The sequence below is a fragment of the Nerophis ophidion genome, linkage group LG02 (assembly GCF_033978795.1).
Source record: "Nerophis ophidion isolate RoL-2023_Sa linkage group LG02, RoL_Noph_v1.0, whole genome shotgun sequence".
NCBI classification, from domain to species: domain Eukaryota; kingdom Metazoa; phylum Chordata; class Actinopteri; order Syngnathiformes; family Syngnathidae; genus Nerophis; species Nerophis ophidion.
In genome coordinates this window covers 3,011,150-3,030,314 of record NC_084612.1, presented here as the reverse complement: position 1 = coordinate 3,030,314, position 19,165 = coordinate 3,011,150, and the positions used below count along the sequence as shown (strand labels likewise).

Below are 19,165 nucleotides of genomic sequence, written 5' to 3'. Positions count from 1 at the left end.
AGAATGTAATGAAAAGACACCAGTCAAAGATCCTCCATACGACAGGAGCACTTGCTGTTTTTAACACAATCTAATGAAAAGACACCAGTCAAAGATCCTCAATACGACAGGAGCACTTGCTGTTTTTAACACAATCTAATGAAAAGACACCAGTCAAAGATCCTCAATACGACAGGAGCACTTGCCATTTTTAACAGAATGTAATGAAAAGACACCAGTCAAAGATCCTCAATACGACAGGAGCACTTGCTGTTTTTAACACAATCTAATGAAAAGACACCAGTCAAAGATCCTCAATACGACAGGAGCACTTGCTGTTTTTAACACAATCTAATGAAAAGACACCAGTCAAAGATCCTCAATACGACAGGAGCACTTGCTGTTTTTAACACAATCTAATGAAAAGACACCAGTCAAAGATCCTCAATACGACAGGAGCACTTGCCATTTTTAACAAAATGTAATGAAAAGACACCAGTCAAAGATCCTCAATACGACAGGAGCACTTGCTGTTTTTAACACAATCTAATGAAAAGACACCAGTCAAAGATCCTCAATACGACAGGAGCACTTGCCATTTTTAACAGAATGTAATGAAAAGACACCAGTCAAAGATCCTCAATACGACAGGAGCACTTGCTGTTTTTAACACAATCTAATGAAAAGACACTAGTCAAAGATGCTCTCTATGACAGGAGCACTCTGCTATTTTTAAAAGTCTACTGAAAAAAACACTGGACAAAGATCCTCAATACGACATGAGCACTTGCCATTTTCAACCGAATGTAATGAAAAGACACCAGTCAAAGATCCTCAATACGACAGGAGCACTTGCTGTTTTTAACACAATCTAATGAAAAGACACCAGTCAAAGATCCTCAATACGACAGGAGCACTTGCTGTTTTTAACACAATCTAATGAAAAGACACCAGTCAAAGATCCTCAATACGACAGGAGTGCTTGCTATTTTTAACACAACCTAGTGCAGCACTACTAGTCAAAGATCGTCTATTTAACAGGAGCAATCGGATTTTTAAAATACTGCGTAGACACTTGGCAAAGATTTAACAGGAGCACATGGCTAGTTTTATAAATCCACTACAAAAACGCTAGTCAAAGATCCTCCATATAACTGGAACGATCTAATTTTTTAAAAGTCTACTACATAGACACTTGCTAAATATTCTCTATTTAACAGGAGCACGTTACTAGTTTTAGAAATCAACAACAATAACGCCAGTCAAAGATCTTCTATAGCAGGGGTCGGGAACCTTTTTGGCTGAGAGAGCCAAGAAGCCAAATATTTTAAAATGTATTTCCGTAAGAGCCATATCATATTTTTTTTAACACTGAACACAACAAAACGCGTGCATTTTTAAGAAAGACCAACATTTCTAGAGAGGTCTCTTATTATTTGTAAAAACATTGTTATTCTGAAGCTAACTGTGGAGGGAGCGTGGCCTGCGGGCCTGCAGCGAAGCGGGGTGTTGCCAGGATCGGCCTCGAAATCAGCGACAGGTGCGTAGATGGCGCACCTGGGTCTTTTTATCTAATCACCTGTCGCTATGTTATAAGTAGCAGCCAGGAGGAGAGACGGGCTTGGGGCTAGAAACCAGAGCGCGAGCGAGAACGAAAGAGAAAAAGACAATTGCTGGAAAGCAACTGAGGGACTTATTGAAAAATAAAACAATATTGTAACCCTGAAACAGGCTCTCATGTCAGTGCTTGGTGGTCTGAAGAACCCCCAGGAGGGCAAGTCCCACACTAAATGACTTCTTACCAACTTCTTGAACATAAAAATGCGTGACAATGTTTTATATTTTCAACGTTATTTTTAACACTGTGATTACAAGTGGAATTATTCATTATTTATCGTGTTAAGCAATGTCAGCTCAGATTTATCCGAGAGCCAGATGCAGTCATCAAAAGAGCCACATCTGGCTCGAGAGCCATTGGTTCCCTACACCTGCTCTATAGGATAAGAGTCCTCAGTAGTAGAGATCTACTACAAACCCACTCATCATAGATCCTTTATAAGACAGGTGCACCTGCTATTTTTAACACGACCTGATGGAAAAACGCTGATCAAAGAAGTTTTATATGTCAGGAGCTCTTTGTTGTTTTAATGCGCTGCAAAAAAAATAAATAAGCAAGTCGAATCTGGGTAACATAATTAGTTTTCTGTTTTTCAGAAAAGAATGTATCAAACAAAGATCCTATATATTAGAAAAGCGCTAGACAGTTTTTAATCACCTTCTGTAAAACACTAGTCAAATAACCTCTCTATGACAGGAGCACTCTGCTATTTTTAAAAGTCTACTGCAAAAAACACTGGACAAAGATCCTCAATACGACAGGAGCAATTGCTATTTTTAACACAATCTAATGAAAAGACACTAGTCAAAGATGCTCTCTATGACAGGAGCACTCTGCTATTTTTAAAAGTCTACTGCAAAAAACACTGGACAAAGATCCTCAATACGACATGAGCACTTGCCATTTTTAACAGAATGTAATGAAAAGACACCAGTCAAAGATCCTCAATACGACAGGAGCACTTGCTGTTTTTAACACAATCTAATGAAAAGACACCAGTCAAAGATCCTCAATACGACAGGAGCACTTGCTGTTTTTAACACAATCTAATGAAAAGACACTAGTCAAAGATGCTCTCTATGACAGGAGCACTCTGCTATTTTTAAAAGTCTACTGCAAAAAACACTGGACAAAGATCCTCAATACGACATGAGCACTTGCCATTTTTAACCGAATGTAATGAAAAGACACCAGTCAAAGATCCTCAATACGACAGGAGCACTTGCTGTTTTTAACACAATCTAATGAAAAGACACCAGTCAAAGATCCTCAATACGACAGGAGCACTTGCTGTTTTTAACACAATCTAATGAAAAGACACAAGTCAAAGATGCTCTCTATGACAGGAGCACTCTGCTATTTTTAAAAATCTACTGAAAAAAACACTGGACAAAGATCCTCAATACGACATGAGCACTTGCCATTTTTAACAGAATGTAATGAAAAGACACCAGTCAAAGATCCTCAATACGACAGGAGCAGTTGCTGTTTTTAACAGAATGTAATGAAAAGACACCAGTCAAAGATCCTCAATACGACAGGAGCATGTGCTATTTTCTAAAGCCTACAGCAAAAATCACCAGTCAATGATCCTCAATACGGCAGTAACCACATGCTGTTTTTAACACAATCTAATGAAAAAACAATAGTCAAAGATGCTCTTCATGACAGTAGCACTCTGCTATTTTTTAGAAATATGCAACAAAAGCAGTAGTCAAAGATCCTTTATATTACAGGAGCGCTTGCTATTTTTAGAAATCCACTACAAAAAACGCTAATCACAGATCCTCCATTGATAAGAGTCCTCTGTAGTAGAGATCTACTACAAACCCACTCATCATAGATCCTTTATAAGACAGGTGCACCTGCTATTTTTAACACGACCTGATGCAAAAACGCTGATCAAAGATGTTTTATATTTCAGGAGCTCTTTGTTGTTTTAATGCGCCGCAAAAAAAAAAAGCAAATCGAATCTAGGTAACACAATGAGTTCTCTGTTTTTAAAAAATAATATATATATATATATCAAAGATCCTATATTTAAGAAAAGTGCGAGACTGTTTTTAAATCACCTGCTGTAAATCACTAGTCAAAGATCCTCTATAGACAGGATCGCGATGCGGTTTTTAGAGAGCAGCTGCATAAACGCTAGTCAAAGATCCTCTAAATGTGCTCATGTTTTAGTCAAAAATATTTTTAAAAGGCTACTGCAAAAAACACTAGTCAAAGATCCTCCATATGACAGGAGCACTTGCTATTTTTTAACACTATCTAATGGAAAGACACCAGTCAAAGATGCTTTATATGGCAGGAGCAATTTGCGTTGTTTAGAAATATGCAACAGAAGCAGTAGTCAAAGATCCTTTATAAGACAGGAGTGTTTGCTATTTTTAACACAACCTAGTGCAGCACTACTAGTCAAAGATCGTCTAAATAACAGGAGCAATCGGATTTTTAAAATACTGCGTAGACACTTGCCAAAGATTTAACAGGAGCACATTGCTAGTTTTGCAAATCCACTACAAAAACGCTAGTCAAAGATCCTCCATATAACAGGAGCAATCTAATTTTTTAAAAGTCTACTACTTGCTAAAGATTCTCTATTTAACAGGAGCACGTTGCTAGTTTTAGAAATCAACAACAAAAACGCTAGTCAAAGATCTTCTATAGGATAAGAGTCCTTTTGTAGTAGAGATCTACTACAAACCCACTCATCATAGATCCTTTATAAGACAGGTGCACCTGCTATTTTTAACACGACCTGATGCAAAAACGCTGATCAAAGATGTTTTATATTTCAGGAGCTCTTTGTTGTTTTAATGCGCCGCAAAAAAAAAAAGCAAATCGAATCTAGGTAACACAATCAGTTCTCTGTTTTTAAAAAATAATATATATATATATATCAAAGATCCTATATTTAAGAAAAGTGCGAGACAGTTTTTAAATCACCTGCTGTAAAACACTAGTCAAAGATCCTCTATAGACAGGATCGCGATGCGGTTTTTAGAGAGCAGCTGCATAAACGCTAGTCAAAAATCCTCTAAATGCACTCATGTTTTAGTCAAAAATATTTTTAAAAGGCTACTGCAAAAAACACTAGTCAAAGATCCTCAATACGACAGGAGCACTTGCTATTTTTTAACACTATCTAATGGAAAGACACCAGTCAAAGATGCTTTATATGGCAGGAGCAATTTGCTTTGTTTAGAAATATGCAACAGAAGCAGTAGTCAAAGATCCTTTATAAGACAGGAGTGTTTGCTATTTTTAACACAACCTAGTGCAGCACTACTAGTCAAAGATCGTCTATATAACAGGAGCCATCTGATTTTTAAAATACTGCGTAGACACTTGGCAAAGATTTAACAGGAGCACATGGCTAGTTTTACAAATCCACTACAAAAACGCTAGTCAAAGATCCTCCATATAACAGGAGCAATCTAATTTTTTAAAAGTCTACTACTTGCTAAAGATTCTCTATTTAACAGGAGCACGTTGCTAGTTTTAGAAATCAACAACAAAAACGCTAGTCAAAGATCTTCTATAGGATAAGAGTCCTTTTGTAGTAGAGATCTACTACAAACCCACTCATCAGAGATCCTTTATAAGACAGGTGCACCTGCTATTTTGAACACGACCTGATGCAAAAACGCTGATCAAAGATGTTTTATATTTCAGGAGCTCTTTGTTGTTTTAATGCGCCGCAAAAAAAAAAAGCAAATCGAATCTAGGTAACACAATCAGTTCTCTGTTTTTAAAAAATAATATATATATATATCAAAGATCCTATATTTAAGAAAAGTGCGAGACTGTTTTTAAATCACCTGCTGTAAAACACTAGTCAAAGATCCTCTATAGACAGGATCGCGATGCGGTTTTTAGAGAGCAGCTGCATAAACGCTAGTCAAAGATCCTCTAAATGCGCTCATGTTTTAGTCAAAAATATTTTTAAAAGGCTACTGCAAAACACACTAGTCAAAGATCCTCAATACGACAGGAGCACTTGCTATTTTTTAACACTATCTAATGGAAAGACACCAGTCAAAGATGCTTTATATGGCAGGAGCAATTTGCTTTGTTTAGAAATATGCAACAGAAGCAGTAGTCAAAGATCCTTTATAAGACAGGAGTGTTTGCTATTTTTAACACAACCTAGTGCAGCACTACTAGTCAAAGATCGTCTATATAACAGGAGCAATCGGATTTTTAAAATACTGCGTAGACACTTGCCAAAGATTTAACAGGAGCACATGGCTAGTTTTACAAATCCACTACAAAAACGCTAGTCAAAGATCCTCCATATAACAGGAGCAATCTAATTTTTTAAAAGTCTACTACTTGCTAAAGATTCTCTATTTAACAGGAGCACGTTGCAAGTTTTAGAAATCAACAACAAAAACGCTAGTCAAAGATCTTCTATAGGATAAGAGTCCTTTTGTAGTAGAGATCTACTACAAACCCACTCATCATAGATCCTTTATAAGACAGGTGCACCTGCTATTTTGAACACGACCTGATGCAAAAACGCTGATCAAAGATGTTTTATATTTCAGGAGCTCTTTGTTGTTTTAATGCGCCGCAAAAAAAAAAAAGCAAATCGAATCTAGGTAACAAAATCAGTTTTCTGTTTTTAAAAAAGTAATGTATATGGTTTTTAGAGAGCAGCTGCATAAACGCTGGTCAAAGATCCTCTAAATGCGCTCATCTTTTAGTCAAAAATATTTTTAAAAGGCTACTGCAAAACACACTAGTCAAAGATCCTCAATACGACAGGAGCACTTGCTATTTTTTAACACTATCTAATGGAAAGACACCAGTCAAAGATGCTTTATATGGCAGGAGCAAGTTGCTTTGTTTAGAAATATGCAACAGAAGCAGTAGTCAAAGATCCTTTATAAGACAGGAGTGTTTGCTATTTTTAACACAACCTAGTGCAGCACTACTAGTCAAAGATCGTCTATATAACAGGAGCCATCTGATTTTTAAAATACTGCGTAAACACTTGCCAAAGATTTAACAGGAGCACATGGCTAGTTTTACAAATCCACTACAAAAACGCTAGTCCAAGATCCTCCATATAACAGGAGCAATCTAATTTTTTAAAAGTCTACTACTTGCTAAAGATTCTCTATTTAACAGGAGCACGTTGTTAGTTTTAGAAATCAACAACAAAAACGCTAGTCAAAGATCTTCTATAGGATAAGAGTCCTTTTGTAGTAGAGATCTACTACAAACCCACTCATCAGAGATCCTTTATAAGACAGGTGCACCTGCTATTTTTAACACGACCTGATGCAAAAACACTGATCAAAGACATTTTATCTGTCAGGAGCTCTTTGTTGTTTTAATGCGCTGCAAAAAAAACACGCAAGTCGAATCTAGGTAACACAATCAGTTTTCTGATTTTTTAAAATAAAAAGAACATATCAAAGATCCTATATATTACAAAAGTGCTAGACTGTTTTTAAATCACCGTGATGTAAAACACTAGTCAAAGATCCTCTATAGGACAGGATCGCTGTGCGGTTTTTAGAGAGCAGCTGCATAAAAGCTCGTCAAAGATCTTCTAAGTGCGCTCATGTTTTAGTCAAAGATCATCTATTTAACACACCCTTGTACACTAATCACCACACGCTGGGTCGTACTTATGTGTTTTTGTTGGTTTATCAGGCGTGACAAAGCAATGACCTACATTCCGTTTTAGCATCAATGCTCCACACTTGAAGCCATGGCGGCGGCGAGAAGGAAGGAGGAGGAAACGATGACAAACGCACAAAGAAGAGCGCTGGTAATTGCCGCAGTCGTCTCCAGGTGATGAGGTGGGGAGGTAAAAGGCGTGGGAGCCATTAGCGCAGAGAGGGCAAAGGTCATTGACAGCTGTCAATATATTTTTGTACGCTGGGAACAACAATCTTTTGTCAACAAACCTACAATAGTGTGTCAAATAATCATCGCACCAAAGTACGACTTCCTGTTTCCTGTGTAATCCTGCTGACTGTGCAAGGCAAGCTCATGGTGACCCAAGACTTTTGCACTATGACCTGCATTTAACAAGGTGGTCACACACTCACTCAGAACATTTTACACGAGGCAGAGTTACAACCTGCCAGACAAAAGTCAGGAATTAGTACCACTTTGTGACCAGGGAGGCAAGTGAAAACTGTCATGTTAATCCAAATGATTCAAATCGATTTTTATGAATTGAATTTGGATTTTTTTAGCTTAACAAAAAATACGGAAAGATACTAAAATCTTTGCTATAATACTACATTATGATGGTAATACACATCATATTTGCTAGACATGAACACTTTTCCCAGTACCGATTATCAACCTTATTAACGCTAATAGATGATGTTCACTATATATATATATATATATGTATATATACATTTACACACACATATATATATAAACAAACCCCGTTTCCATATGAGTTGTGTTAGATGTAAATATAAACGGAAATCATTTTCAACCCATATTCAGTTGAATATGCTACAAAGACAACATATTTGATGTTCAAACTCATAAACATTTTTTTAATTTTGCAAATAAACATTAACTTTAGAATTTGATGCCAGCAACACGTGACAAAGAAGTCGGGAAAGGTGGCAGAAAAGACCGATAAAGTTGAGAAATACTCATCAAGCACTTATTTGGAACATCCCACAGGTGTGCAGGCTAATTGGGAACAGGTGGGTGCCATGATTGGGTATAAAAGCAGCTTCCATGAAATGCTAAGTAATTCACAAGCGAGGAGGGGGCGAGGGTCACCAATTTGTAAGCAAATTGTCGAGCAGTTTTAGAACAACATTTCTCAAGCAGCTATTGCAAGGAATTTAGAGATTTTACCATCTACGGTCCGTAAAATCATCAAAAGGTTCAGAGAATCTGGAGAAATCACTGCACGTAAGCGATTATATTACGGACCTTTCATCCCTCAGGCGGTACTGCATCAAAAACAGACATCAGTGTGTAAAGGATATCACCACATGGGCTCAGGAACACTCCAGAAAACCACTGTCAGTAACTACAGTTGGTTGCTACATCTGTAAGTGCAAGTTAAAACCAAAGCCATTTATCAACAACACCCAGAAACGCCGCCGGCTTCGCAGGGCCCGGGCTCATCTAAGATGGACTGATGCAAAATGGAAAAGTGTTCTGTGGTTCTAACGAGTCCACATTTAATCAAAACTAAGTAAACTTAATGTGAGTAGTGTACGTATCGTAAAAAAGTAAACTTGACGTGAGTAGTGTACGCATCGTAACTAAGTAAACATAATGTAAGTACAGTACATATCATAACTAAGTAAACTTAATGTGGGTACACCAAGGAACGCCACCGGCTACACTGGGCCCGAGCTCATCTAAGATGGACTGATGCAAAGTGGAAAAGTGTTCTTTGGCCTGACGAGTCCACATTTGAAATTATATTTGGAAACTGCGGACGTGGTGTCCTCCGGAACAAAGAGGAAAATAAGCATCCGGATTGTTATAGGCGCAAAGTTCAAAAGCCAGCATCTGTGATGTTATGGGGGTGTATTAGTGCCCAAAGCATGGGTAACTTACACATCTGTGAAGGCACCATTAATGCTGAATGGTCCATACAGGTTTTGGAGCAACATATGTTGTCATCCAAGCAACGTTATCATGGACGCCCCTGCTTATTTCAGCAAAACAATGCCAAGCCACCTGTTACAACAGCGTGGCTTCGTAGTAAAAGAGTGCGGGTACTTTCCTGTCTTCCATTAAATATGTGTCGCGCATTATGAAGCGTAAAATACGATAACAAGACTGTTGAACAAATTAAGCTCTACATAAAACAAGAATGGTAAAGAATTCCACTTTCAAAGCTCCAACAATTAGTTTCCTCAGTTCCCAAACGTTTATTGAGTATTATTTAAAAAAAAAATTATGTAACACAGTGGTGAACATGCCCTTTCCCAACTACTTTGCAACGTGTGGAAGCCATTAAATTCTAAGTTAATTTTTATTTGCAAAAAAAAAATTAAGTTTATGAGTTTGAACATCAAATATGTTGTCTTTGTGGTGCATTCAACTGAATATGGGTTTAAAATGATTAGCAAATCATTGTATTCTGTTTATACTTACATCTAACACAATTTCCCAACTCATATATAACACATTTTATTTATATATGTTTCACTTAACGTATATAAATAACCTAATTAACGGTATTAGATGATGTTTATTATATAAATATACAGTATATATATACATATACTGTATATATATATATATATGTATATATACATGTATATGCAGTATATACATATATATATATAAATGTATATATGTATATATATATATATGTATGTATATATACATGTATATGCAGTATATACATATATATATAATACATAATTTAATACCGCTATTAAGGTTAGACCACTATTAATAAACATACAGTATACACTGCATATGGATAATGAACGTCATATATATATATATATATATATATATATATATATATATATATATATACATATATATATAAACAATTATATATACTTTATATATAATAAACATCATGTGTATATATATATATAAATACACATACATATATATGTGTATATATATATATATATATACATACATACATAAATATATAAAGTGTATATATATACACACATATATATATATACATATATACACATATATATATACACATATATATACATATACACATACATGCACACATATATATATATATATATATATATATATATACACACATATACACATACATGCACACATATATATATATACATACATATATATACACACATATATACATATACACATACATATATATATATATATACATATATATATATATATATATATATACACACATACATACATACATACATACATACATACATACATACATACATACATACATATATATATATATATATACACATATACATATGACGATGACCTCTGTTTTGTTTGATCTCCGTTTTACACTGTATGGAAACAATTTAGGGATGTAAATAAACATTTACAAAATTGTTTGTGTAAATAACTCATTTCGCAACATATACATCTGCGGCTTATACTCCAGTGTGGCTAATATGTGGAAAAAATAAATACATTCTTAAATTTAGTGGGTGCGGCTTATGTGCTGGTGCGCTCTACACAGCAGGTACAAGACATTGACACAACGTGGATTATACATACATGTCCTTTAAAATTGACTTTGAAACAACGCTGCAAAATAGTTGTATTTGTAAATTGAAACAATGTTGGTGTCTAACGTTGGATCCACATTGTTGGTTGGGAAATGAAAAAATTCCAACGGTCGACTTGATTAAACGTCGTCAAAAAGCACATTGTTTCAACGTTAAGTTTGAGTTGCTCAAAATCAGGACTGGTGTTGTCCCGATACCAATATTTTGGTACCAATACTTTTCAGTACTTTGATACTTTTTGTAAATACAAGGGACCACAAAAAATTGCATTATTTTAACAAAAAAAGTTAGGGTACATTAAACATATGTTTCTTATTGCAAGTTTGTCCTTAAATAAAATAGCGAACATACAAGACAACTTGTCTTTTAGTAGTAAGTAAACAAACAAAGGCTCCTAATTTAGTCTGCTGACATATGCAGTAACATATTGTGTCATTTTCCATTCTATTATTTTGTCAACATTACTAAGGACAAGTGGTAGAAAATGAATTATTAATCTACTTGTTCATTTACTGTTAATATCTGCTTACTTTTAACATGTTCTATCTACACTTCTGTTAAAATGTAACAATCACTTATTCTTCTGTTGTTTGATACTTTACATTAGCTTTGGATGATACCACCAATTTGGGTATCGATCCGATACCAAGTAGTTACAGGATCATACAGTGGTCATATTCAAAGTCCTCATGTGTCCAGGGACATATTTCCTGAGTTTATACACATAACATACATTTTTTTTAAATGCAAAAAGATTTTGTGATGTTAAAAAATATCAATCTAATCATAGTAGTATCGACTAGATACGCTCCTGGGCTTGGTATCATTACAGTGGATGTCAGGTGTAGATCCATCACTGGTTTGTTTACATTGTGACGCCGGTGAGCTACGGTGTGTAGTGAAGCATGTTTAGCTATTCCTCGTCCTGCAGTGATAATAATACTTGTAAGAAACTTACTTTATTTGTTGCCATGGAGACGAGGATTAGTGAAACACTGCCGACGGCGGATGGACGTTAGCCGCTAGCTAGCTCGCCATGTCTTAAAGCACCTCCTCCTGAGGACGTTTCAGTGTTATATCTTCACCTTTATCGTTACTTTTTAAGCCAAAATACGTCCGTTCTCCCTTTTCTGTCGACACGCTGTGTCTGTTTGTGAGTACTCTGTGATTGTGCGCTGCCGAACATGCTCCTCTGCTCGTAAGCCAGCAATGACATGACGTGACGATGATGGGGTAGGCGGGGACTGGTACTTTTTAGAGTCGGTATAGTACCGAATATGATTCATTAGTATTGCGGTACTACACTAGTACCAGTATACCATACAACCCTAATCAGGACCTAAGTCAACAAGTTCTCAACGTTGTTTCAATGTCTTGTGCCTGCTGACTGGAGTCCAGAAAACACCATCATTTCAAAGCTTGATTAAGGTTAATAGGAATAACTGAAATGTTACTCTAGTGACCTCAAAATATGTGTTTTCGGCTAAATAATGTGCTTTTTGTACAAAATCCTACAGCTCATGCTGGCAGAAAGCGGATGATGTGTAAATAAAATGTCAGGCCTTGAGGAGAACGTGAAGTGGAACGCAGCGGGAGAAGCAGAAGACAAGAGGACTCACCTCCCTGCTCATCCAACATGACCAGAGTCCTGATGCCGGCATCTTTACTCTGGCGGCCGCGCGCGGAAAAAGACGGCAGGAAGGCGAAGAAAAGAGAGAAGAAAAGGAAAGTCAACAAAAGGGGAATAGTTACTTCAAAGGAAAGCCAAGATTCATATTGGAGACGGAATTGAAAAGACATGAGTTTAAATCATTGGTGAAGTCAAGTATATTTATATAGCGCTTTTCTCTAAATACTCAAAGCGCTTTTACATAGTGAAACCCATTAGTTACATTTTTAAACCAGTGTGGGTGGCAGTGGGAGCAGGTGTCTTGCCCAAGGACACAACAGCAGTGATTAGGATGGAAGAAGTGGGGATCGAACCTAGAACCCTAAGGTTGCTGGCACGGGCGCTCTACCAACCGAGCTATGCTGCCCAAAGTTCAGTCCGGGGGCCATTTGCGGTCCACAGCTTGATTTTCTTGCCCCGTGCATTCCAAAAACAGAATAAACACGTCCCGGATTAAAATATTACACAAACATTCCCAAATTTACTGGATTAAACCATCAGGATCAAATTTACTGGACTGAACTATCTGGACCGAACTTACTGGACTAAACCATCTGGACCAAACTTACTGGACTAAACCACCTGCACCAAACTTACTGGAATGAACTAACTTAATGGACTAAACTATCTGGACCAAACTTACTGGACGAAACCACCTGCACCAAACTTACTGGACTAAACCATCTGGACCAAACTTAATGGACTAAACCACCTGCACCAAACTTACTGGACGAAACCACCTGCACCAAACTTACTGGACGAAACCACCTGCACCAAACTTACTGGACTAAACCATCTGGACCAAACTTAATGGACTAAACCACCTGCACCAAACTTACTGGACGAAACCACCTGCACCAAACTTACTGGAATGAACTATCTGGACCAAACTTACTGGACTAAACCATCTGGACCAAACTTACTGGAATGAACTATCTGGACCAAACTTACTGGACTAAACCATCTGGACCAAACTTAATGGACTAAACCACCTGCACCAAACTTACTGGACGAAACCACCTGCACCAAACTTACTGGAATGAACTATCTGGACCAAACTTACTGGACTAAACCATCTGGACCAAACTTAATGGACTAAACCACCTGCACCAAACTTACTGGAATGAACTATCTGGACCAAACTTAATGGACTAAATTATCTGGACCAAAATTACTGGACTAAACTATCTGGACCAAACGTAATGGACTAAATCACCTGCACCAAACTTACTGGAATGAACTATCTGGACCAAACTTAATGGACTAAACTATCTGGACCAAACTTACTGGACGAAACCACCTGCACCAAACTTACTGGACTAAACCACCTGCACCAAACTTACTAGATTAAACCATCTGGACTAAACCACCTGCACCAAACTTACTGGAATGAAATATCTGGACCAAACTTAATGGACTAAACTATCTGGACCAAACTTACTGGACTAAACCATCTGGTCCAAACTTACTGGACTAAACCATCCGGACCAAACCACCTGTACCAAACTTACTGGAATGAACTATCTGGACCAAACTTAATGGACTTAATTATCTGGACCAAAATTACTGGACTAACCTATCTGGACCAAACTTACTGGAATGAACTATCTGGACCAAACTTACTGGACTAAACCCTCTGGACCAAACTTAATGGACTAAACCACCTGCACCAAACTTACTGGACTAAACCATCTGGACCAAACTTAATGGACTAAACCACCTGCACCAAACTTACTGGACGAAACCACCTGCACCAAACTTACTGGAATGAACTATCTGGACCAAACTTACTGGACTAAACCATCTGGACCAAACTTAATGGACTAAACCACCTGCACCAAACTTACTGGACTAAACCACCTGCACCAAACTTACTGGAATGAACTATCTGGACCAAACTTAATGGACTAAATTATCTGGACCAAAATTACTGGACTAAACTATCTGGACCAAACTTACTGGACGAAACCACCTGCACCAAACTTACTGGAATGAACTATCTGGACCAAACTTACTGGACTAAACCATCTGGACCAAACGTAATGGACTAAATCACCTGCACCAAACTTACTAGACTAAACCACCTGCACCAAACTTACTGGACTAAACCACCTGCACCAAACTTACTGGAATGAACTATCTGGACCAAACTTAATGGACTAAACTATCTGGACCAAACTTACTGGACTAAACCATCTGGTCCAAACTTACTGGACTAAACCATCTGGACCTAACTTACTGGACTAAACCACCTGTACCAAACTTACTGGAATGAAATATCTGGACCAAACTTAATGGACTCAACTATCTGGACCAAACTTACTGGACGAAACCACCTGCACCAAACTTACTGGACTAAACCATCTGGACCAAACTTACTGGACTAAACCACCTGCACCAAACTTACTAGACTAAACCATCTGGACTAAACCACCTGCACCAAACTTACTAGACTAAACCATCTGGACTAAACCACCTGCACCAAACTTACTGGAATGAAATATCTGGACCAAACTTAATGGACTAAACCATCTGGACCAAACTTACTGGACGAAACCACCTGCACCAAACTTACTGGAATGAACTATCTGGACCAAACTTACTGGACTAAACCATCTGGACCAAACTTAATGGACTAAACCACCTGCACCAAACTTACTGGAATGAACTATCTGGACCAAACTTAATGGACTAAATTATCTGGACCAAAATTACTGGACTAAACTATCTGGACCAAACGTAATGGACTAAATCACCTGCACCAAACTTACTGGAATGAACTATCTGGACCAAACTTAATGGACTAAACTATCTGGACCAAACTTACTGGACGAAACCACCTGCACCAAACTTACTGGACTAAACCACCTGCACCAAACTTACTAGATTAAACCATCTGGACTAAACCACCTGCACCAAACTTACTGGAATGAAATATCTGGACCAAACTTAATGGACTAAACTATCTGGACCAAACTTACTGGACTAAACCATCTGGTCCAAACTTACTGGACTAAACCATCCGGACCAAACCACCTGTACCAAACTTACTGGAATGAACTATCTGGACCAAACTTAATGGACTTAATTATCTGGACCAAAATTACTGGACTAACCTATCTGGACCAAACTTACTGGAATGAACTATCTGGACCAAACTTACTGGACTAAACCCTCTGGACCAAACTTAATGGACTAAACCACCTGCACCAAACTTACTGGACTAAACCATCTGGACCAAACTTAATGGACTAAACCACCTGCACCAAACTTACTGGACGAAACCACCTGCACCAAACTTACTGGAATGAACTATCTGGACCAAACTTACTGGACTAAACCATCTGGACCAAACTTAATGGACTAAACCACCTGCACCAAACTTACTGGACTAAACCACCTGCACCAAACTTACTGGAATGAACTATCTGGACCAAACTTAATGGACTAAATTATCTGGACCAAAATTACTGGACTAAACTATCTGGACCAAACTTACTGGACGAAACCACCTGCACCAAACTTACTGGAATGAACTATCTGGACCAAACTTACTGGACTAAACCATCTGGACCAAACGTAATGGACTAAATCACCTGCACCAAACTTACTAGACTAAACCACCTGCACCAAACTTACTGGACTAAACCACCTGCACCAAACTTACTGGAATGAACTATCTGGACCAAACTTAATGGACTAAACTATCTGGACCAAACTTACTGGACTAAACCATCTGGTCCAAACTTACTGGACTAAACCATCTGGACCTAACTTACTGGACTAAACCACCTGTACCAAACTTACTGGAATGAAATATCTGGACCAAACTTAATGGACTCAACTATCTGGACCAAACTTACTGGACGAAACCACCTGCACCAAACTTACTGGACTAAACCATCTGGACCAAACTTACTGGACTAAACCACCTGCACCAAACTTACTAGACTAAACCATCTGGACTAAACCACCTGCACCAAACTTACTAGACTAAACCATCTGGACTAAACCACCTGCACCAAACTTACTGGAATGAAATATCTGGACCAAACTTAATGGACTAAACCATCTGGACCAAACTTACTGGACGAAACCACCTGCACCAAACTTACTGGAATGAACTATCTGGACCAAACTTAATGGACTAAACTATCTGGACCAAACTTACTGGACTAAACCATCTGGTCCAAACTTACTGGACTAAACCATCCGGACCAAACCACCTGTACCAAACTTACTGGAATGAACTATCTGGACCAAACTTAATGGACTAAATTATCTGGACCAAAATTACTGGACTAAACTATCTGGACCAAACTTACTGGAATGAACTATCTGGACCAAACTTACTGGACTAAACCCTCTGGACCAAACTTAATGGACTAAACCACCTGCACCAAACTTAATGGACTAAACCACCTGCACCAAACTTACAGGACTAAACCACCTGCACCAAACTTACAGGACTAAACCACCTGCACCAAACTTACTGGAATTAACTATCTGGACCAAACTTAATGGACTATACCATCTAGTCTAAACTTACTGGACTAACCCATCTGGACCAAATATACTGGATGAAACCATCTGGACCAAACTTACTGGATTGATCCATCTGGACCAAACCTACTGGACTAAACCCTCTGCACCAAACTTAATGGACTAAACCACCTGCACCAAACTTACAGGACTAAACCACCTGCACCAAACTTACTGGATTGATCCATCTGGACCAAACCTACTGGACTAAACCACCTGCACCAAACTTACAGGACTAAACCACCTGCACCAAATTTACTGGAATGAACTATCTGGACCAAACTTAATGGACTATACCATCTGGTCTAAACTTACTGGACTAACCCATCTGGACCAAACTTACTGGACTAAACCACCTGTACCAAACTTACTGGAATGAACTATCTGGACCAAACTTAATGGACTAAATAATCTGGACCAAAATTACTGGACTAAACTATCTGGACCAAATTTACTGGATGAAACCATCTGGACCAAACTTACTGGATTGATCCATCTGGACCAAACCTACTGGACTAAACCACCTGCACCAATCTTACTGGAATGAACTATCTGGACCAAACTTAATGGACTAAACTATCTGGACCAAACTTACTGGACTAAACCATCTGGTCCAAATTTACTGGACTAAACCATCTGGACCAAACCACCTGTACCAAATTTACTGGAATGAACTATCTGGACCAAACTTAATGGACTAAATTATCTGGACCAAAATTACTGGACTAAACTATCTGGACCAAACTTACTGGACTAAACCCTCTGGACCAAACTTACAGGACTAAACCACCTGCACCAAACTTACTGGAATGAACTATCTGGACCAAACTTAATGGACTATACCATCTGGTCTAAACTTACTGGACTAACCCATCTGGACCAAACTTACTGGACTAAACCACCTGTACCAAACTTACTGGAATGAACTATCTGGACCAAACTTAATGGACTAAATAATCTGGACCAAAATTACTGGACTAAACTATCTGGACCAAATTTACTGGATGAAACCATCTGGACCAAACTTACTGGATTGATCCATCTGGACCAAACCTACTGGACTAAACCACTTTGACCAAACTTACTGGACTAAACCATCTGGACAAAACTTACTGGACTAAACCACTTCGACCAAACCATCTGGACCAAACTTACTTTACTAAACCACTTAAACCAAACTTACTTGACAAAACCATCTGGACCGAACTTACTTTACTAAACCGTCTGGACTTAACTTACTTGACTAAACCATCTGGATCAAACTTACTTGACTAAACCATCTGGATCAAACATACTGGACTAAACTATCTGGACCAAACTTACTGGACTAAACCACTTCGACCAAACTTACTGGACGAAACCATCTGGACCGAACTTACTTTACTAAACAGTCTAGACTAATCTTACTGGATAAACCATCTGGACTAAACTTATTGGACAAAACCATCTGGACCAAACTTAATGGACTAAATAATCTGGACCAAAATTACTGGACTAAACTATCTGGACCAAATTTACTGGATGAAACCATCTGGACCAAACTTACTGGATTGATCCATCTGGACCAAACCTACTGGACTAAACCACCTGCACCAATCTTACTGGAATGAACTATCTGGACCAAACTTAATGGACTAAACTATCTGGACCAAACTTACTGGACTAAACCATCTGGTCCAAATTTACTGGACTAAACCATCTGGACCAAACCACCTGTACCAAATTTACTGGAATGAACTATCTGGACCAAACTTAATGGACTAAATTATCTGGACCAAAATTACTGGACTAAACTATCTGGACCAAACTTACTGGACTAAACCCTCTGGACCAAACTTACAGGACTAAACCACCTGCACCAAACTTACTGGAATGAACTATCTGGACCAAACTTAATGGACTATACCATCTGGTCTAAACTTACTGGACTAACCCATCTGGACCAAACTTACTGGACTAAACCACCTGTACCAAACTTACTGGAATGAACTATCTGGACCAAACTTAATGGACTAAATAATCTGGACCAAAATTACTGGACTAAACTATCTGGACCAAATTTACTGGATGAAACCATCTGGACCAAACTTACTGGATTGATCCATCTGGACCAAACCTACTGGACTAAACCACTTTGAC

At 37.9% G+C, this 19,165-nt stretch overlaps 1 protein-coding gene across 2 annotated transcripts in view; it reads right to left on the bottom strand.

The window, feature by feature from the left end:
- LOC133536011 (synaptosomal-associated protein 25-A-like) overlaps positions 1–19,165 on the bottom strand; it is a 114,449-nt gene that overhangs the window by 36,954 nt on the left and 58,330 nt on the right. For both annotated transcript variants that reach the window (XM_061876181.1, XM_061876171.1), the window contains exon 4: positions 12,435–12,483. In XM_061876181.1, coding sequence (XP_061732165.1) covers positions 12,435–12,483 — 49 coding nt within the window. The remainder of the gene's footprint in view (positions 1–12,434; positions 12,484–19,165) is intronic.